This window comes from Engystomops pustulosus, chromosome 11 (assembly GCF_040894005.1).
Source record: "Engystomops pustulosus chromosome 11, aEngPut4.maternal, whole genome shotgun sequence".
Taxonomy (NCBI): Eukaryota; Metazoa; Chordata; class Amphibia; order Anura; family Leptodactylidae; genus Engystomops; species Engystomops pustulosus.
In genome coordinates this window covers 3,414,491-3,436,904 of record NC_092421.1, presented here as the reverse complement: position 1 = coordinate 3,436,904, position 22,414 = coordinate 3,414,491, and the positions used below count along the sequence as shown (strand labels likewise).

At 46.0% G+C, this 22,414-nt stretch overlaps 1 protein-coding gene across 1 annotated transcript in view; it reads left to right on the top strand.

The window, feature by feature from the left end:
* Window positions 1–22,414, top strand: part of RET (ret proto-oncogene) — a 72,529-nt gene that overhangs the window by 38,681 nt on the left and 11,434 nt on the right. Inside the window, exons 6-16 of the mRNA XM_072129381.1 lie at window positions 638–840; window positions 2,691–2,949; window positions 4,132–4,257; window positions 5,459–5,569; window positions 8,148–8,264; window positions 8,630–8,886; window positions 9,800–9,947; window positions 11,100–11,207; window positions 11,659–11,873; window positions 13,520–13,642; window positions 14,530–14,600. Coding sequence (XP_071985482.1) covers window positions 638–840; window positions 2,691–2,949; window positions 4,132–4,257; window positions 5,459–5,569; window positions 8,148–8,264; window positions 8,630–8,886; window positions 9,800–9,947; window positions 11,100–11,207; window positions 11,659–11,873; window positions 13,520–13,642; window positions 14,530–14,600 — 1,738 coding nt within the window. The remainder of the gene's footprint in view (window positions 1–637; window positions 841–2,690; window positions 2,950–4,131; window positions 4,258–5,458; window positions 5,570–8,147; window positions 8,265–8,629; window positions 8,887–9,799; window positions 9,948–11,099; window positions 11,208–11,658; window positions 11,874–13,519; window positions 13,643–14,529; window positions 14,601–22,414) is intronic.

The window sequence follows — 22,414 nt, the reverse complement described above, 5'->3', positions numbered from 1 at the left end:
TAGAGCAGGAGGAGCTGAGCAGATTGTACATAGTGTCCTATCTGCAGGCAGAATGATATAGAGCAGGAGGAGCTGAGCAGACTGTACATAGTGTCCTATCTGCAGGGAGCATGTTATAGAGCAGGAGGAGCTGAGCAGACTGTACATAGTGTCCTATCTGCAGGGAGCATGTTATAGAGCAGGAGGAGCTGAGCAGATTGTACATAGTGTCCTGTCTGCAGGCAGCATGTTATAGAGCAGGAGGACCTGAGAAGATTGTACATAGTGTCCTATCTGCAGGCAGCATGTTATAGAGCAGGAGGAGCTGAGCAGACTGTACATAGTGTCCTATCTGCAGGCAGCATGTTATAGAGCAGGAGGAGCTGAGCAGACTGTACATAGTGTCCTCTCTGCAGGCAGCATGTTATAGTAGATTGTTCATGTTATTTTGAGTGGAAAATGAGTTGATTGTAATTGTTAATCTCTGATTAGACGTTCAGGAGGGTTGTCCCGCTGATAACACATATGGACATAAACTATATATGGATGTGATGATATATATTCCAATAGCTGCCTTGCCCTATAGGTGATGCCTTGTATTGTCCAGTATATGTCGTTGATGGCTCCATATAACGTGGCCCTGTCTCCTCTGTTGCAGAGCTCTTGCTTAAACAAAGTATTTCCATAAATAGAAATGCATCGTATCAGGTCGTGGTTCTGGTCAATGACACAGAATATCCTCATCCTTCTGGCAGAGAACTGATCCTGTACTTCAATGTCAACATCAAGCCGGTTACTATTGGGTTCCCTAATAAAACGTACCAATTCACTGTCAACTGTAACGCCAACCAATATGCCCAGGTGAACAAAACATCCTTCATACTTATGTTCTATCATTCTGAATAATTATTAAAGGGGTCGTCCACTTTCATCAAACGATTGATATGGTAATAAAAAGTTCTACAATTTTACAATATATTTTCCGTATTAATTTCTCACGGTTTTCTAGACCTCTGCTTGCTGTCGTTCCATCGGAAGGTTCTATGCTTACTTCCCATGGATCTAAATCTGTGCCTGGTCATGTGATAGACTCCCAGGTACACGAGCCACAGAGAGGAATGAGATTCAAATATTTGCTGCATGTGGACAACCCCTTTAAGTACTGTACCTTTCTATTGTTGCTCCATTTCAAAATTAGAATGTTATTTTGATTAAAGATCATCAAAAGATCAAGATTGTAACCGTGGCATTTACTATAAATGTCCCATACATGCCGGTTCCTACCTCTCTAACCCAGAAACATGTCTGTAGAAGAGGGGTCTGTGCAGTCAATGGAGAGGTAGCCACTGGCGTTGCATGGACTTGAACCCCAAAGTTTGGGTGCGTACCGAACTTTGAAGTTTGTGTCTGGGCTTGGGAAATGAATCTGCAACCGGTTCAGGTTTGGCTCAACAACCCCTCTTTAGATGCTCAGAGGAAAGCCGCATTTGAATTGATGTGGTATATGCACATCACAGGGAGAGATGTTCCTCCCCAAAATGACAGCAACCTGTGTGTCACAGTTCATAGGGACCAACTGTCAGAGTCTCTTTGGGAAGAGTCAGTGGACCCTCTGGACCACCGCGGGAGGTCCCGCCTGGGGGAGGTCCGAGCCTGGGGCTAAAGCAGGAGAACTGCTTGGGGGGAAACTCTGGAACTCTAGGCAGGACCACAGCGGCTGGCACAAGGTACAAGCAGGCAGGGACGGATGACGGGAACACAGCAGGCGCTGTTTAGAAATCTTAGAAAGCCCCTTATATAATGCTGTTTCTTATAAGCTGGAAGAGGTTGAGCGCTGTTATCACATATAGATCAGTTACTTGGAACCTGCCGCTTCAAGAAATCTACCAGGACCTGGTACTAGCCGACACCTGGTACTGGAATCTAAGTGGCACCTGGTCTTCACCAGTACCTTAGCAGGAGACAGTCTTGTGGTCAGGTTCAGGCACAGGGTCAGGGCAGGCGGCAGAGTCAAGTCCAATCCGGGGTCAGCAATGGGAGGTCCAGGCAGATGGGAATGGGAACACAGACACAAGGGACACAGAAACGCAGGAACACGGGAACTCAGGAGCAGGAACGCAGGAATATCGCTGGGAAGCTTTCTCTAAGGCGTGGACACAAAGATCTGGTGGGAAAGGAAGGTGCTGCTTAATAAAGGTGGAGGTGTCCAGCCAGCGCAGCCCATTAAATTCCCAACAGCCGTCGCGCACGCACCCTAGGAGGCGGGGACGCGCGCGCACGGGAGTCCGCTGGGGAGCAGGAGCCGGGAACGCAGGAGACTGGTGAGTCCGGAGCTGCGGCTGCCACGCGGGCACGCGGAGGAACACCTGTGACACTAGCCTTCACCAATATTCTGTGATGGTTGGAACGTTTCCAGTGACCATCGTCAGACTGGTCCACTAGAGAACCAGAAGATCCTCCGGTGGTCCTGTATTCTAAACTTGTACAGATAGATACAGCTAATTTGGATAATAAGGTCTACTTTTTGGAGCACAATGAAGGATGAGCACCCAGACGGTTGAGCCCAAAGAACCCCAGTGATGTACAATGTGTAGAATTTTTCTTTTGCTTGTTCCTTTAGCTATTTCAAGTAATGTAATGTTTACTGAATGATTTATGTTTTCTTGTAATGACCGGAGTTACTTTACCCTAACGACCCTTTTGTGCTGCAGATAGGAAGAATATGTATTGAACACTGCTCACTGTTCAAAGGCGTCAGCGTGAATTACACACTTGAGGCTTCAAACGCTACACATTCCATTGGCATCCAAAAAGCAGCAGGGGAGATGTTTGCCACCCTCTTTGTTAATGATGATCGAATTGCTTTGGCAAACCTTGAGAGCCGAGAAATCACTATTAATGTTTTGGCCTCCAATGCACAAGTTAAGGAGCCCTCTAGGGCGCAAGTAATTATCACCATCGAAGGATCTCGTAAGTACCAGGGTCACATATTTTCACCCAATGACAGGTTCCCATTGCCTTTTTGATACTAATTTCCCAATCTCTTTTCATAATTACAGTGGGTACGGAAAGTATTCAGACCCCTTTAAATTTTTTAATCTTTGTTTCATTGCAGCCAATTGGTAAGATCAAAAAAAGTATTTTTTTGCTCATTAATTTACACTCTTCCCCATCTTGAGGGTGTACAGAAATATAGATATTTTGCTACTTTATTAAACATGAAACTGAAAATACTAAAACAATTATTAAACAAGAAACTGAAATATCACATGTCATGTCATCAGACCATTTGCTGTGACACTCATATTTAACTCACATGCTATCCCTTTTTTTTCTGATCCACCTTGAGATGGTTCTAATCTGGAGTTCAGAAGTGTTTAATTAAACAGATTGGACTTGATTAGGAAAGGCTCACACCTGTCTATATAAGACCTCACAGTGCAAGTCAGAGCACATGAGAATCATGTGGTCCAAGGAACTGCCCAAGGAGCTCCGAGACAGAATTGTGTCAAGGCACAGATCTGGCCAAGATTAAAAAAGAATTTCTGCAGCACTCAAGGTTCCTAAGAGCACAGAGGCCTCCATAATGCTAAAATGGAAGAAGTTTGGGTAGACCACAACTCTTCATCTACCTGGGCGTCCAGCCAAATTCGTGGCAGATGCTCCCAATGTTCACCATCCAATCTGAGGGAACTGGAGAGGATCTGCAAAACAGAATGGCAGAGGATCCCCAAATCCAGGGGACAGAAACTTGTTGCGTCATTCTGAAGAACTCAGGGCTGCACCAGCTCCAAAACTGCTTCTACTCAATACTGAGCAAAGGGTCTGAACACTTCCGTTTTCTTTGTTTAATAAATTAGCAAAAAATCTACATTTCTGTTCAGATGGGGTCCAGAGTGTCCAGTGATGAGCGAAAAAGAAACATTTTTTATGTTATTAATTGGCTGCAATGAAACAAAGAGTAACAAATGTAAAGGGACCTGAATACCCACCATAACATCACTGGTTCCATTCACTTTTAAATGGACATACATTTAAAATGGGATCAAGTCATGGGGACCTCCATTGGAAGGCTGTGAAAAACAGACTACAGCTCATGTGTTTGGAACACAACCCATAAATATTCCTGACCAATCCCTTCTATCCTTCCAGCTATACAGGATGAAGAAAATTGTCCAACCTCATGTTCGGGGAACAGAAACAGAAGGGAATGTGAAGAGTGTGGCGGATTAGGGTCACTCACTGGAAGGTGCCAATGGAGACAAGGATATGGTGACGGTAATGTCCAAATATCCAACTCATATAGTTTATGCATGGCTCAAGCTTCATTTTGTAATGTGAATATGAAAATTGTGCGATTTTTGTAGCCTATCGCTACTACAGTGCGACTGGAAACCAAGTTTTGACATATTGAGGATCCAGCCGCTTTCTTTTGTCTATATTGGAACCAGTATCGGATTATGGGCCACATTTATCACTTGTTTTTTCTGTTGTTTTTGCGCCTTTTCGTTTAGGCGCACCGTTTTTGCGCCATTTTTGCAATTAAACGTCAAATTAGCCGCGCAGCAAAAATAACCACCTTTCCCTCATCTATCGTTCAATTCCAGATGTTTTGCTGCGCCTAATGATATTCATCACGTGCGACTTTTGCATTTAGGCGCAAAAACGGGCGCAAAAACACTCCAGCCCGAAGGTGGCGTTATCTGAGAAGAAAGCACTGAGCCCCTTTGCAGAAGAGCTCATTTCTAGCAGCAGAGCTCAGCCAGACACTGGAACATATAATAGATACAATTAGATACATTACAGACAGGAGCTGCAGACTCTATTTACAGTTCATCACCTTCTATTTACAAAACAATCTGCAAAACTTGAGCTCACAGCAAGAGCAAGAGAAGTTTGCACAAGTTTGCAGAAGCTTGCAGAATTTTGCAGATACTGCAAACAAGTGTCCCCCATGTAATTCTGCACAGTGTCTGAGGGGGATATTGTGCAGAATTACAGGGGTGCAGCAGGAGACCAGCACTGGGGGATCCCCTCCAGGAGAAGCCCCTGCTGAGGAGGTCACTGGGTGCAGGGTGTCACACACCTGGGTGCTGCTGTGAGTGTTATCTTCATTCTGGGCTGTGGAAGAAGCAGAGAGGAGCTTGTAGCAGGATCACATGTAAGTGCCCGAATCTAACATTGCGCCTAAACTGCGCCTAAACTGCGCCTAAACTATGTTAAAGTAAAGTGATTAATGAGAGGCAGAAAATATACTTATCACAGATGGTTGTAGCTTGTGATAATTCTGGCAAAACACTGTGCCCGAATTTAGGCGCAACTACTACACTTAGGCGCACAGAAGTGATAAATGTGGCCCTATATGTGATGCAACAATCTCCCCATGTTCTTGTATTCACATTGTCCGTACTATAAGATAATGAAGACAATAAAAGAATCTTTGTGTTCCCTTTTAAAATTGTATTTTCTTTCTTTAAAGGGATCACTAAAAACTATTCCACTTGTACGCCGAGTGTCCTTACCTGCCCCGATGAGATTTGTGACGCCGTGGAGAGAAGAAATCCTGCAATATGTCCCCAAGACTGCACAAGTAATGTTTTCCAATACTTTGCCGAATATTTATATTGGAATGTTGTGCTAAAGCCAGCGACGGGTGTCGGCACAGTCACGGCTACAGCCCATCACATCACTATCCGCCGTTACCCATCAACTGTTTACTTAAAATGGCAGAACATGTATTCAATATATTAGAAGATTTCCAAAAAAAAGACCCTCGGGCCCTTCTGATAACCATTTATCATGTTTACTAAACATGGCCGCCTTAGATACCTACTAAGTTTAGGAAGATTTTACACTTCAACCTGAATTTTTTTAATGTGTAAAAAATCCACTAGAGATCCCTACACATGGGTGGAATAAGCAGTATAAATCCTCATCTGATGTCACGATCAGAGATATCTGATCAACATTTTTAAATTAACAACAATAAAAGTATAGTTTTTAAATCTGACAATTGGTTATCAGTGAGACCCCTGGGTCTTTTTGGTAAATTTTCTTATAATTTGAATACATTTTGGGGCTTATTTACTTATCCAGTCGTCGCGATCCAGCGGCGCGTTGTCCGACGCTGATTTGGGTCTCCCGGGAGGCACTAAGGTCATGCACCCGATATCCAGCAGGTGTCGCTGCTGCACCGAGGTCCGCCGGAGTTCACCTTCTTCTTCCCGGTGCATGTAAGTGCTTGATCTTGTGACACAAATTCTTTTTTAAATTCCGCGGTTTGTCCGAAACCATCGGGTTGTCCGAAGGCCACGCCCCCGTTTTTTGACGCGTGAAAGTCGGTGCCTATGCACCAAAATCAGATTGCGAGCGCCAAAATCCTGCAGCAATTCGCCGCAAATCGGAAATCGCAGGGAAACCCGACGAAAGTGCACGATTCGGACCCTTAGTAAATGAGCCCCATTCTGTCAATTTAAAGTAAAATCTGCCACATGGATGCAGTGATTCTAAACCAAGCAGCCTCACACGCTGGCGTGCGCCTCCTGAAACTGGAGCTGTTTTTCCTTTTGTTTCTAATAGCTTAGTTTTTGAGAAAACCGTCTTTTAAAAAGTAAAGGTGAGCCGAAAAATAGAAAACCTGTAAGACGTCCAAGTAAAATTTATATTCCTCTATTCTTCATTCATTAAAAATGTACAGCGGTGTACATGTCGGTACAGGAACCTACGCGTTTCAGCTATTTTCTAAGCCTTACACGAGTGAGGCTTAAAAATAGCCAAAGCGTGCAAGTTTCGTCCATGAGTAAGGCTTAGAAAAAAAACCAAAACGCGTAGGTATCGGCCATGAGTAAGGCTTAAAAAATAACTGAAACGCGTAGGTTCCTGTACCTACATGTACACCACGAATGAAGAATAAAGGAATATAAACTTTACTTGGATGTGCTACGTTTTTTCTATTTTTGGGCTCGCCTTTGCATAAATCCAGCAGCTCGTGTGCACTCCCCATTTACAAGCTTCTTGCTATTTTTGTGTTCAGAAACCTTTTGTTTCCTTGTGCAATCCCTCCAGCAGAGGTGGTCGTATCCAAAGTCACAGTCTTGTTTCTGAGTCACAGTCTTGTTTCTATGACTACATGACTACATTTCTGAGAAATTATCTTCACACTGGTAGATTTTTTTTTAATAACATCTAATGGAAGAAATGTTTATATATGGCAGATCAATGACACTGAATGTGACTGCCCAGACAAGAATAACCCCTTTAACTGTTTACCTGTGGCCTTTAAATTACTGCAGAGTCCGCAGGAAAATGTATAAAAAAAAACTTGTATTTGCAGCTTCCATTAAAATATAATGCACATGGTGGCACATGACAGGTAAACTAGAGACCATGCTGTGTATTGTGCCATCTTTCATACTTCACTTTGATTAGAACTTGTCCTTGCTCAAGTTTCTGCATGGAATCCACAGACCCAGCGTCCATGTGAGCCGACATCAGGGGGGTATTAAGACTAAGCCCTGGGCCGTATGGAAGTCCTGAAATGGCTCTTTAAGTGTCCATGAGATATTTAGATGTGTGTTTATAAAAAAAAGCAACCACACATTGGGGCAGATTTACTTACCCGGTTTTCGGGTCCGGGTCCGGCAGTTCCTCCGACGTCCACCAGGTGTTGCTACTGCGCTGAAGTCCGTCGAGGCCCGCCGAAGTTCACGATCCTATTCCTGGTGAAGGTAAGCGCGTGTCCAGCGACCCTTTTTTTTTTTCTAAATGCCGCGGTTTCTCCGAATCCGTCGGGTTTTTCTTCGGCCATGCCCCCCAACTTCCGTCACGTGCACGCCGGCGTCGATGCGCCACAACCCGATTGCATGTGCCAAAAACCCGGGGCAATTCAGGCAAAATCGGCGCAAATCAGAAATATTCGAGGGGAAGATGTCGGGAAAACGCGAATCGGGCCCTTAGTAAATGACCCCCATGGTGTCAGTTTTTCCCAATCAAGCTTCTCACAAAGGACAAGATGATAGAACTTCCCAACTCCTCCATTTAGTATCTCTGAGCCAAGGGCGGCAAACATTTCCTATTCCCTGGATCTAACGACTGGAGGCCACTGATGTGCAGCATTGGTTATGGATTGGTCCAGTTTAAGGATTTTGACATCTTCTTTTTGAATTTAGAGTTGGAGATCATTGGTGGATATCAGCCGGGAATCCCTGCCGGGATAAAAGCAGGTCATGGCACTTGTTACTGCCTCCTCCCTAACAAGTGCTTCTGTGAGGAGGATATGGAAGAAGGTGAGAACTGCACAAAAGTCATATTTTTGGATTTAGTAATTTGCCTTGGGCTCAGGTACCCCCATGCTGCCAGGAGAGAGGGCGCTTACCCCTTGTCATAGCGTCCGGCACTGTAATCCGGGAGAATATAGGACATATTTTCCTGTGCTCCGTCACGCTGTGCTCACTATAGACTCCATAGACAAGGGGTTTTTATCATGGACCGTTCCCGGCAAACTTCCTAACTGAAAATTCCCAGGATTCCTTGCTGGCTCCGTGTGCCTAGACAAACCTATGAAACTAATGCTACAAAGCAATAAACATGTCAAAATAAAATTGATAAAAGAAAATAATTTTTCAATAATATATTTTTTTTAATTTCACAGTCCAATTATGTGACGAAGCCTGTAAGACGGTGATCGCGTGCGGCGTATTCCTGTCTTTTATCATCTCTGTGCTGTTATCTTCATACTTCATTCACCGCTACCACAAGAACTCGCCAAAACCCCCCATTGCTTCTGCTGAGATGACTTTCCGCCGACCCGCCCAGTCTTATCCAATCAGCTACTCCTCCACGAATGCCCGGCGGCCATCGCTAGATTCCATGGAGAATCAAGTTTCAGTGGATACATTTAAAATACCAGTAAGTGTCAAAACCCAAATCTATATAGATCTTTATATTTGCTTTTCCACAAAGTCTAAACATCTTCAACTTATGGTCCAGAGTGACCGTGGCCGAAAACGGAGAAACTCAACTGATGAGATATTCTAAAAGAGTGTGTATAGTGAGACCCCGTTACTGACGATCAGTTTGATGCGTTTGCATGGTAGATTAGTTGCAGTTACTTGATCCAGCTACTACTGGCGGTCCCCTACTTAAGGACACCCGACTTACAGACGACCCCTAGTTACAGACGGACCCCTCTGCATGTTACTATAGTCCCAGGCTGCAATAATCAGCTGTAAGGTGTCTGTAATGAAGCTTTATTCATAATCCTTGGTCCAATTACAGCAAAAAAATTTCAAACTCCAATTGTCACTGGGGAAAAACATTTTTTTGTCTGGAGCTACAATGATAAAATATACAATTTCGACTTACATACAAATTCAACTTAAGGACAAACCTATGTACCCTATCTTGTATGTAACCCGGGGACTGCCTTTACACTGTGAACGAAGCAGATTCTCCATTTATCAGTAGCTGAGAACTGAGAAGGTTTGAGGTGATGGCTCCATAGCTAATATCCACAGCTTATACTTAGGATCCATCATTGATACTTTAAGTTTGTGTAGTTATTTTTCTTGAAAATCAGACCTTTTGGTTGGAGCCAGGTTAGTCTTTAACACACATGATTTTTTACAAGGGCCTAGAAGTTTGGGTATAGAGTATAAAGCAGCACACAAAGAGTTTACGAAGTCGGACAAAAGCTACAAATGTTGATTTTTTTTTTTTTATTGTAACTAGAGGAAATGAAAGATAATTTCTATTTTTTATACTATTTCCCATGAAGAATTGCCGAATGAATGTATATTCCCTCTGCTTTATTTTTCTAAAGGAGGATCCAAAGTGGGAATTTCCAAGGAAAAACTTGGTTCTGGGTAAAACTCTTGGTGAAGGAGAGTTTGGTAAAGTGGTTAAAGCGACTGCATTTAGGTTGAAAGGGAAAGCCGGTTACACTACGGTGGCTGTGAAAATGTTAAAAGGTAATGAATAGCTGTACACCCCCCTCTAGTCCTCTAAAACACTTACTTGTAAATTGTTAGAATTGACTAAAACAAAATTAAAGAAATCCTTAAAGGGGTATTCCGGGAATATGAACGTTTGATACAAAAACCCATGATGATATAAATAAATGAATGTAACAAAACTCAATGTCATTAGTTACAGAATGGAGCTTAAATAATTTGATTTTATGATTCACAAAATGTTATGGGCTTTCTAAAGTAGGCGGAGTTATCACCAAGATGGCCGCCACTGGAAACTACAAGTCCCATGATCCCTTAGTTGTCAGTAACTCCTCCTCCCTCTTATGCTCTGCCCCCAGTGATGATGTAACAGACTGTCCTGCTCTGTTACCATAGTAATGATGTGTAACTGCCATCACCACACACCGGCCATACTGGATGCACTGCAACCAACCGACTGCAGCCAAACATAGTGGTGATCACATGACCTGCCCAGGCAGCTGCAGGACATGTGACGTGGTCATGTGACCGGCCCAGGCAGCTGCAGGACATGTGACGTGGTCATGTGACCGGCCCAGGCAGCTGCAGGACATGTGACGTGGTCATGTGACCGGCCCAGGCAGCTGCAGGACATGTGACGTGGTCATGTGACCGGCCCAGGCAGCTGCAGGACATGTGACGTGGTCATGTGACCGGCCCAGGCAGCTGCAGGACATGTGATGTGGACATGTGACCAGCGGCATGTCCACATCACGGACTGATTAAAGGGCCGGTAACATCTTAATTCTTCATTACACTTTATGTCAACAGCATTAGGGAAGCAAAATTTTAAATAACATCTAATTACATATTAGCTTCTATTTTAAGGACCCATTTGTATATGAATTATGCTGATTCCTGGAACACCCCTTTAAGGTCTTGGTGCAATGGAAACCATCAAGTCCATTCATAAGGACGGATCTGTTATTATCCAATAGACAAGAAAATATTCTGATTTGATACAAAGCTGAAAACTCGACAGACAAGTCTCCATAGGAATAGATTTGCTAATCTCGAATCCCAATACAATGAAATGATTCTTTGTCCTTGATTTCCTGAGCTGTGCCAATGCGTATAATTGTGCTGACTGTAAAGTGAAATTCTAAAACTGGATATTATGTTTTTATATAGAAAGCGCCTCCCAGAGTGAACTGCGGGATCTTCTCTCTGAATTCAACCTTTTAAAACAAGTCAATCATCCACACGTCATCAAGTTGTATGGAGCTTGTACACAGGACGGTGAGGAAACCTCACATCATTGTCACGTCCCATCCATCTATTATTCATCTTCATAAAGTACCGTATATACCGAGTATAAGCCGAGGCCCCGAATTTTACCACAAAAACCTGGTAAAACCTATATTTTTTTTTTACTTGAGTATAAGCCTAGTTTGTGCTGAAATACTAGGCTTATACTCGAGTATATGTGGAAACTAGGCTTATACTCGAGTACTTGTTATATACGAGCTCATTCACAAAAAACAGAGACTCAATGAAGTGAATTATTCCATGAAACGATTTTCCGGTAGACTTTTTGAATAAAGCTTAAAGTAAATCCTCGTCAGACTTGGATCTCTGGTATTTGGCTAAAAATTAGCAATTTTATCTGGACTCCATCTAGCCAGATTATACTTTGTGATCTCACTTTTCCTGAATGTCTATACTGTTTTCTCTCCTGTGCTTGCTCCAGGCCCCCTGTACCTCATCGTTGAGTATGCCAAGTACGGCTCTTTACGTAGTTTCCTGAGGGAAAGTCGCAAAGTGGGGCCGAGTTCCGTAGATGGTGACTCCAATCGTAACTCCAGCTATTTGGACAACCCTGATGAAAGGGCCCTCACGATGGGAGACCTCATTTCCTTTGCCTGGCAAATATCCAGAGGAATGCAGTACTTGGCAGAGATGAAGGTACGGGAACATGATCCGGTTTTTATAGGTTAATGGTTCCAATATTCCGTGTTTTTCTTGTAAGGAGACATTTTCATTCATTGTGACACCAACCAAATACATTTCTAACCGTAGATGAAAACCGGATCAGATGGTTCTTATTATAGTTAAATAATGGTAAATAAGAAATGATCATTTTCTCATTTATCCGAAGGGAATTTCTATCAATAAACTTACAGATCGATAATTTGTGGTATGCTTAAGATTTACTCTGAACCTAAGGGTCAATTATAGTGGTGGTGTCATCACTGTGGAGGCATTTAGGGTGTCATCACTGTGGGGGTAGTTATAATTGTTGGATGATCCTGGGACCACCTATCGGTCACTGTGGGGGCATACCGGGTGTCATCACTGTGGGGGCATACCGGGTGTCATCACTGTGGGAACATACCGGGTGTCATTACTGTGGGGGCATACCGGGTGTCATTACTGTGGAGGCATTTAGGGTGTCATCACTGTGGAGGCATACTGGGTGTCATCACTGTGGAGGCATACTGGGTGTCATCACTGTGGAGGCATACTGGGTGTCATCACTGTGGAGGCATACTGGGTGTCATCACTGTGGGGGCATACTGGGTGTCATCACTGTGGGGGCATACTGGGTGTCATCACTGTGGAGGCATACTGGGTGTCATCACTGTGGGGGCATACTGGGTGTCATCACTGTGGGGGTAGTTATAATTGTTGGATGATCCTGGGACCACCTATCGGTCACTGTGGGGGCATACCGGGTGTCATCACTGTGGGGGCATACCGGGTGTCATCACTGTGGGGGCATACCGGGTGTCATCACTGTGGGAACATACCGGGTGTCATCACTGTGGGGGCATGCCGGCTGTCATCACTGTGGGGGCATACCGGGTGTCATCACTGTGGGGGCATACTGGGTGTCATCACTGTGGGGGCATACCGGGTGTCATCACTGTGGGGGCATACTGGGTGTCATTACTGTGGGGGCATGCCGGGTGTCATCACTGTGGGGGCATGCCGGGTGTCATCACTGTGGGGGCATGCCGGGTGTCATCACTGTGGGGGCATACCGGGTGTCATCACTGTGGGGGCATACTGGGTGTCATCACTGTGGGGGCATGCCGGGTGTCATCACTGTGGGGGCATACTGGGTGTCATCACTGTGGGGGCATACCGGGTGTCATTACTGTGGGGGCATACCGGGTGTCATTACTGTGGGGGCATACCGGCTGTCATCACTGTGGGGGCATACCGGCTGTCATCACTGTGGGGGCATACCGGGTGTCATTACTGTGGGGGCATACCAGGTGTCATTACTGTGGGGGCATACCGGCTGTCATTACTGTGGGGGCATACCGGCTGTCATCACTGTGGGGGCATACCGGGTTTCATTTCTGTGGGGGCATACCGGGTGTCATCACTGTGGGGGCATACCGGCTGTCATCACTGTGGGGGCATACCGGGTGTCATTACTGTGGGGGCATACCGGCTGTCATCACTGTGGGGGCATACCGGGTGTCATTAAAAACCTTGGGAGCCACTGAAATTGTCCAACTGCAAGTAAATCTTCATAGAGCTTATTAAGTGATGAGTTATAATATAGTTATATAATTGCTAAGTATCTATTATCTCTCCAGCTCGTTCATCGAGACCTCGCAGCACGAAATGTCCTCGTAGCAGAAGGACGTAAAATGAAAATATCTGATTTTGGTCTCTCTCGCGATGTTTACGAAGAGGATTCATATGTAAAGAGGAGCAAGGTGAGATTACCATCATGCATCATTAGAACGTGAGGTTTTCTTATTTTTATTTCCACCGGCTTCATTTCCATACGGCAAGAATAGAAGTTGTGAGGGTTTAATAAAGTGCATTGTCCGTAATGGGAGGCAGAGACAAGAAGATGCAGATAGATTTTTATTTTTTTGCATTTTCTATTCTGAAAAATGGTCAAAATACGTGTGAAAAGACTGTCAGGGGATTCAAGTAAAATTATCACAGATTTACTGGCGCCCCTTACACCACCTCCACGGCACGTGGGCCGTGCTGGGCAACAAGTATTCCGGGGTGAGGGAGTCCAGTATCCACACATTGGGGGTCATTTACTAAGGGCCCGAATCACGTTTTTACGGAGGGTTACTCGAATTTTTCTGTTTTGCGCCGGTATTCCTGGGATTTTGGCACACGCGATCGGATTGTGGCGCATGCATGCAATGGAAATCGGGGGGCGTGGCCGAACGAAAACCCGACGGATTCGGAGAAACCGCCACATTTAAAAGAAAAAAAAAGTGTCGCTTGACACGCACTTACCTGCACCCGGCCTGGCTTGGTGAACTTCAGTGAACTCCGACGGAATTCAGCGCAGCAGCGACACCTGGTGGACATCGGGGGAACTGCCTTAGTGAATCACCAGAAAACCCGAATCCTTCCTCGCTGTGATGCAGAGGATGTTGTGCGTCATCTGAGGGGAAAAGAGTAAATAAACTGTAACGAATCTGAAAGTGGGAATGTTCGAAGAATGGTAAATGGAAACTTGTTGTATCAATTCTTTACATCTAAGTGATTTGTTACAAGTAATAATGTATATTTCCTCAAGTTTATTATTCACCAATTAAAATACTTCACTAACCCCGCCCACTCTTCTTTCCAGGGAAGAATACCTGTGAAGTGGATGGCTATAGAATCCCTGTTTGATCACATATATACCACGCAGAGCGATGTGTAAGTCTCTTCTCTTATATAAGCTGTACACAAAGAAAAGAATAAGATGCTGCTTATGGTACAGCTCCATGTGCTGCTCCCTAGCTCTTCCAAGTAACAAGTCATTCAGACAACAGGTTTTATAGCAGCTGCATCATAGTATATATGGCTGGAAAGAGACGCAGGTCCATCAAGTCCAACTTTTAGGAATTAAACAAATATTTTTTCCCCCTAACCCGTGATCTTTTTGCTAACCAGAAAGTCATCTAGGCCTCTCCTGACCATGTACATAGAGTCCGCCATAACAACCTCCTGCGGCAGAGAAATCCACAGTCTCACTGCTTGTACAGTAATGAACCTTTGTCTATGGTGATGGCAGAACCTCCTCTCCTCTAGGTGTAGAGGATGCCTCCTGTCTATGGTGATAGTAGAATCTCCTCTTCAATAGGTGTAGAGGATGCCCCCTGTCTATGGTGATAGTAGAACCTCCTCTCCTCTAGGTGTAGAGGATGCCCCCTGTCTATGGTGATGGTAGAACCTCCTCTCCTCTAGGTGTAGAGGATGCCCCTGTCTATGGTGATGGTAGAACCTCCTCTCCTCTAGGTGTAGAGGATGCCCCTGTCTATGGTGATGGTAGAACCTCCTCTCCTCTATGTGTAGAGGATGCCCCCTGTCTATGGTGATGGTAGAACCTCCTCTCCTCTAGGTGTAGAGGATGCCCCCTGTCTATGGTGATAGTAGAACCTCCTCTCCTCTAGGTGTAGAGGATGCCCCCTGTCTATGGTGATGGTAGAACCTCCTCTCCTCTAGGTGTAGAGGATGCCCCCTGTCTATGGTGATGGTAGAACCTCCTCTCCTCTAGGTGTAGAGGATGCCCCCTGTCTATGGTGATGGTAGAACCTCCTCTCCTCTAGGTGTAGAGGATGCCCCCTGTCTATGGTGATGGTAGAACCTCCTCTCCTCTAGGTGTAGAGGATGCTCCCTGTCTATGGTGATGGTAGAACCTCCTCTCCTCTAGGTGTAGAGGATGCCTCCTGTCTATGGTGATGGTAGAACCTCCTCTCCTCTAGGTGTAGGGGATGCCTCCTGTCTATGGTGATGGTAGAACCTCCTCTCCTCTAGGTGTAGAGGATGCCCCCGGTCTATGGTGATGGTAGAACCTCCTCTCCCCTAGTTGTAGAGGATGCCCCCTGTCTATGGTGATGGTAGAACCTCCTCTCCTCTAGGTGTAGAGGATGCTCCCTGTCTATGGTGATGGTAGAACCTCCTCTCCTCTAGGTGTAGAGGATGCCCCCTGTCTATGGTGATGGTAGAACTTCCTCTCCTCTAGGTGTAGAGGATGCTCCCTGTCTATGGTGATGGTAGAACCTCCTCTCCTCTAGGTGTAGAGGATGCCCCCTGGCTATGGTGATGGTAGAGCCTCCTCTCCTCTAGGTGTAGAGGATGCCCCTGTCTATGGTGATGGTAGAACCTCCTCTCCTCTAGGTGTAGAGGATGCCCCCTGGCTATGGTGATGGTAGAGCCTCCTCTCCTCTAGGTGTAGAGGAAACCCCCTGTCTATGGTGATGGTAGAACCTCCTCTCCTCTAGGTGTAGAGGATGCCCCCTGTCTATGGTGATGGTAGAACCTCCTCTCCTCTAGGTGTAGAGGATGCCCCTGTCTATGGTGATGGTAGAACCTCCTATCCTCTAGGTGTAGAGGATGTCCCCTGTCTATGGTGATGGTAGAACCTCCTCTCCTCTAGGTGTAGAGGATGCCCCCTGTCTATGGTGATGGTAGAACCTCCTCTCCTCTAGGTGTAGAGGATGCTCCCTGTCTATGGTAATGGTAGAACCTCCTCTCCTCTAGGTGTAGAGGATGCCCCCTGTCTATGGAGATGGTAGAACCTCCTCTCCTCTAGGTGTAGAGGATGCTCCCTGTCTATGGTGATGGTAGAACCTCCTCTCCTCTAGGTGTAGAGGATGTCCCCTGTGTATGATGATGGTAGAACCTCCTCTAGGTGAAGAGGATGCCCCCTGTCTATGGTGATGGTAGAACCTCCTCTCCTCTAGGTGTAGAGGATGCCCCCTGTGTATGGTTATGGTAGAACCTCCTCTCCTCTAGGTGTAGAGGATGTCCCCTGTCTATGGTGATGGTAGAACCTCCTCTCCTCTAGGTGTAGAGGATGCCTCCTGTCTATGGTGATGGTAGAACCTCCTCTCCTCTAGGTGTAGAGGATGCCTCCTGTCTATGGTGATGGTAGAACCTCCTCTCCTCTAGGTGTAGAGGATGCCCCCTGTCTATGGTGATGGTAGAACCTCCTCTCCTCTAGGTGTAGAGGATGCCTCCTGTCTATGGTGATGGTAGAACCTCCTCTCCTCTAGGTGTAGAGGATGCCCCCTGTCTATGGTGATGGTAGAACCTCCTCTCCTCTAGGTGTAGAGGATGGCCCCTGTCTATGGTGATGGTAGAACCTTCTCTCCTCTAGGTGTAGAGGATGCCCCCTGTCTATGGTGATGGTAGAACCTCCTCTCTTCTAGGTGTAGAGGATGCCCCCTGTCTATGGTGATGGTAGAACCTCCTCTCCTCTAGGTGTAGAGGATGCCCCCTGTCTATGGTGATGGTAGAACCTCCTCTCCTCTAGGTGTAGAGGATGGCCCCTGTCTTTGGTGATGGTAGAACCTTCTCTCCTCTAGGTGTAGAGGATGCCCCCTGTCTATGGTGATGGTAGAACCTCCTCTCTTCTAGGTGTAGAGGATGCCCCCTGTCTATGGTGATGGTAGAACCTCCTCTCTTCTAGGTGTAGAGGATGCCCCCTGTCTATGGTGATGGTAGAACCTCCTCTCCTCTAGGTGTAGAGGATGCCCCCTGTCTATGGTGATGGTAGAACCTCCTCTCCTCTAGGTGTAGAGGATGCCCCCTGTCTATGGTGATGGTAGAACCTCCTCTCCTCTAGGTGTAGAGGATGCTCCCTGTCTATGGTGATGGTAGAACCTCCTCTCCTCTAGGTGTAGAGGATGCCTCCTGTCTATGGTGATGGTAGAACCTCCTCTCCTCTAGGTGTAGGGGATGCCCCCTGTCTATGGTGATGGTAGAACCTCCTCTCCTCTAGGTGTAGAGGATGCCCCCGGTCTATGGTGATGGTAGAACCTCCTCTCCCCTAGTTGTAGAGGATGCCCCCTGTCTATGGTGATGGTAGAACCTCCTCTCCTCTAGGTGTAGAGGATGCTCCCTGTCTATGGTGATGGTAGAACCTCCTCTCCTCTAGGTGTAGAGGATGCCCCCTGTCTATGGTGATGGTAGAACTTCCTCTCCTCTAGGTGTAGAGGATGCTCCCTGTCTATGGTGATGGTAGAACCTCCTCTCCTCTAGGTGTAGAGGATGCCCCCTGTCTATGGTGATGGTAGAACCTCCTCTCCTCTAGGTGTAGAGGATGCCCCCTGGCTATGGTGATGGTAGAGCCTCCTCTCCTCTAGGTGTAGAGGATGCCCCTGTCTATGGTGATGGTAGAACCTCCTCTCCTCTAGGTGTAGAGGATGCCCCCTGGCTATGGTGATGGTAGAGCCTCCTCTCCTCTAGGTGTAGAGGAAACCCCCTGTCTATGGTGATGGTAGAACCTCCTCTCCTCTAGGTGTAGAGGATGCCCCCTGTCTATGGTGATGGTAGAACCTCCTCTCCTCTAGGTGTAGAGGATGCCCCTGTCTATGGTGATGGTAGAACCTCCTATCCTCTAGGTGTAGAGGATGTCCCCTGTCTATGGTGATGGTAGAACCTCCTCTCCTCTAGGTGTAGAGGATGCCCCCTGTCTATGGTGATGGTAGAACCTCCTCTCCTCTAGGTGTAGAGGATGCTCCCTGTCTATGGTGATGGTAGAACCTCCTCTCCTCTAGGTGTAGAGGATGCCCCCTGTCTATGGAGATGGTAGAACCTCCTCTCCTCTAGGTGTAGAGGATGCTCCCTGTCTATGGTGATGGTAGAACCTCCTCTCCTCTAGGTGTAGAGGATGTCCCCTGTGTATGATGATGGTAGAACCTCCTCTAGGTGAAGAGGATGCCCCCTGTCTATGGTGATGGTAGAACCTCCTCTCCTCTAGGTGTAGAGGATGTCTCCTATCTATGGTGATGGTAGAACCTCCTCTAGGTGAAGAGGATGCCCCCTGTCTATGGTGATGGTAGAACCTCCTCTCCTCTAGGTGTAGAGGATGCCCCCTGTGTATGGTTATGGTAGAACCTCCTCTCCTCTAGGTGTAGAGGATGTCCCCTGTCTATGGTGATGGTAGAACCTCCTCTCCTCTAGGTGTAGAGGATGCCTCCTGTCTATGGTGATGGTAGAACCTCCTCTCCTCTAGGTGTAGAGGATGCCTCCTGTCTATGGTGATGGTAGAACCTCCTCTCCTCTAGGTGTAGAGGATGCCCCCTGTCTATGGTGATGGTAGAACCTCCTCTCCTCTAGGTGTAGAGGATGCCTCCTGTCTATGGTGATGGTAGAACCTCCTCTCCTCTAGGTGTAGAGGATGCCCCCTGTCTATGGTGATGGTAGAACCTCCTCTCCTCTAGGTGTAGAGGATGGCCCCTGTCTATGGTGATGGTAGAACCTTCTCTCCTCTAGGTGTAGAGGATGCCCCCTGTCTATGGTGATGGTAGAACCTCCTCTCTTCTAGGTGTAGAGGATGCCCCCTGTCTATGGTGATGGTAGAACCTCCTCTCCTCTAGGTGTAGAGGATGCCCCCTGTCTATGGTGATGGTAGAACCTCCTCTCCTCTAGGTGTAGAGGATGGCCCCTGTCTTTGGTGATGGTAGAACCTTCTCTCCTCTAGGTGTAGAGGATGCCCCCTGTCTATGGTGATGGTAGAACCTCCTCTCTTCTAGGTGTAGAGGATGCCCCCTGTCTATGGTGATGGTAGAACCTCCTCTCTTCTAGGTGTAGAGGATGTCCCCTGTCTATGGTGATGGTAGAACCGCCTCTCCTCTAGGTGTAGAGGATGCCCTCTGTCTATGGTGATGGTAGAATCTCCTCTCCTTCCTAGATGTAGAGGATGCCCCCTGTCTATGGTGATGGTAGAATCTCCTCTCTAGGTGTAGGGGATGCCCCCTGTCTATGATGATGGTAGAACCTTCTCTCCTCTAGGTGTAGAGGATGTCCCCTGTCTATGGTGATGGTAGAACGTCCTCTCCTCTAGGTGTAGAGGATGCCTCCTGTCTATGGTGATGGTAGAACCTCCTCTCCTCTAGGCGTAGATGATTCCCCCTGTCTATGGTGATGGTAGGACCGGATTTGAATAAGGGCAAAACTTATCTATTCCTCTCTTGATAAATCCCATAATTGTATTTGCTTTAGCAGCAGCCGCCTGGCTCTGGTCACTAAAATTTAGTTTACCATCCACCAATACCCCCAAGTCCTTTTCAGCTCCAGTTTTACCAAGTAATTGACTGTTTAGAACATAATTATACTTTTTGTTTCCATGGCCCAAGTGCATAACTTTACATTTATCTACATTAAACCTCAACGAACATTTTCTGCCCACTCCTCAAGCTTCCACAAATCCCTCTGTAAAGCTAAATTATAGACCTCAGTATTTACTACTTTACACAGCTTAGTATCATCTGCAAATATTGAAACTTGACTCTGTAAACCCACTACAAGGTCATTAATAAAAATATTCAAAGCAAGTGGCCCCAATACTGACCCCTGTGACCTCTACTGGTAACATCAACCCAATCTGAGAATGTGCCATTAATAATGACCCTCTGTTTTCTATCACTAAGCCAATTACTTGCGCAAATACACAGATTTTCCCCTAATCCCAGCAGTCCCATTTTATGTATCAAATGCCTTGGAAAAGTCCAGATATACAACATCCACAGCCTCCCCCAGGTGCATGCTAGAACTTACCTCCTTATAGAAGCCAATCAGATTAGTCTCATGATGACGCTGGGTTATATGGTTATGCACAGTGAGATACTCCAGGGTAGCATCTCTAGCAAACCCCTCAAATATTTTCTTCTCCAAAGAAGTTAGACTCGCAGGTATGTACTTCCCAGGATCGCTTTGTAATCGATTTTTGTATATTGGTACCACATTTGCTATGCGCCATTCCTGTGGAACATAACCAGTCCTCAGTGAATCTTCAAATATTAAAAATAACGGTCTGTCTATCACGGTATATAATTCATGCAGAACCCGGGGGTGTATGCCATCTGGCCCAGGTGATTTATCTATCTTAGTGGTTGCGAGGCGACATTCAGTATATTGGCCCTTTCCTCATCTCCTTCCACTATAATCCCCATGTTATTCCTCAGGGAACCCACACTCTCTGTTTTTAGTTTCTTATCATTTATAACCTTGAAAAATAATTTGGGATTATATTTACTCTCCTGGGCAACATTTCTTTCAATCTTTATTTTTGCCGCCTTTATCTGTTTTTTTTTTTTTTTTTACAGAATCTATTTTTCTTTCTATAATCCTGTAATGCCTCATCGCTACTTTCATGTTTTAGCACCTTAAATGCCTTATCTTTCTTTCTTATTGCTCGCCTTACTAGTTAGCTACATTGTCTTTTTCGTGTTTCTATTATGTTTTTTTCCCATATGGTTTGTTTCTCTCAGGACTTTTTTTAGAATATTTGTGAAAAAGTCAAATTTTTTGGGTGCTTTTGTCTTTGAGAACATTTTTCCAGTTTATGCCTAGAAGGTCCTCCCTTAGCTGCTGAAGTTTAGGACATTTATTGCCCCTCCGCTCTTATTGATCACAATATCATTGATTTTATATTACGCTTCACTATTACCCAGGTTCCCCCCAACATGTAATTTTGATGCCCTGTCAGGTCTGTTGGACAGGATAAGGTCCAGCAGTTCCCCCCCTTTAGTTGGCTCCAACTGTCTGCAGGTTTCTGCCCCCCAGTCAATATGGGGGTAATTGAAGTCCCCCATGAGAAGTCCTTCACCATGCATTGAAGCCGCATCCATTTGACTTATAACAACCCCCTAGTAATATTTAATATTCTTTTTCCCTCCCCTTATCTCCAGCGATAGGGACTCCAGATTTTCATTTTTTTCAACGATGTCATCTCGCAGGACGGGCTTGAGGCAAGAATTCACATGTAACCAAGCCCCATTTCCAAAATGACTATAACCCTCTATAGTAACCGCCCAGTCATAGCTACTGTCCAGCCATGTCTCGCTGATACCCACTATATCATAGACGTCCAGTTCCTCCATTGTGTTTGTGAGGCTTCTGCCATTAGTGTACATGCACTTTATATGGTTTTCCGTATTCCTTTTGTTCTTATTCCCCAATCTTATTCCAGCCCCCCTCCCTCCCCCATGGACTATGACTCTTCCCAGCTCTCTATCTACACTGTCTATTTGCCCTGCACAAGTCTAGTTGCCCTCCCCCCAGGTCCTCCAACCTTCTAGCCATTTTCCCCCCGGCACAGCTGCCCCCCCCCCTCCCCATTGAGGAGCAGCCCATCCCTACTGTACCTATTTTATGGATCTGCCACCTACCTCTTACTTTGTCATTGGTGGCAATGTGGACCATGACTGCTGGATCCTCACCAGCCCCTCCCAGTAATTGGTCAACCTGATGCCGAACCCGAGCACCCGGCAAACAGACTGTCCGGTATGCACGGCCTTTGTGATAGATTGCCCTGTCTGTTCCCCTAATAGTGGATAAGTCCAAAAGGTCTTGCGAGCAGAACTAAGGAATTGTGATATAGCAAAGCCTTCCTATCAAATAGTGGTGTCTTCAAAATAACCTATCACCCCATTATTATGCAGGCAGCATGTTATAGAGCAGGAGAAGCCAAACATATTGTACATTGTGTACTATCTGCAGGCAGCATGTTATAGAGCAGG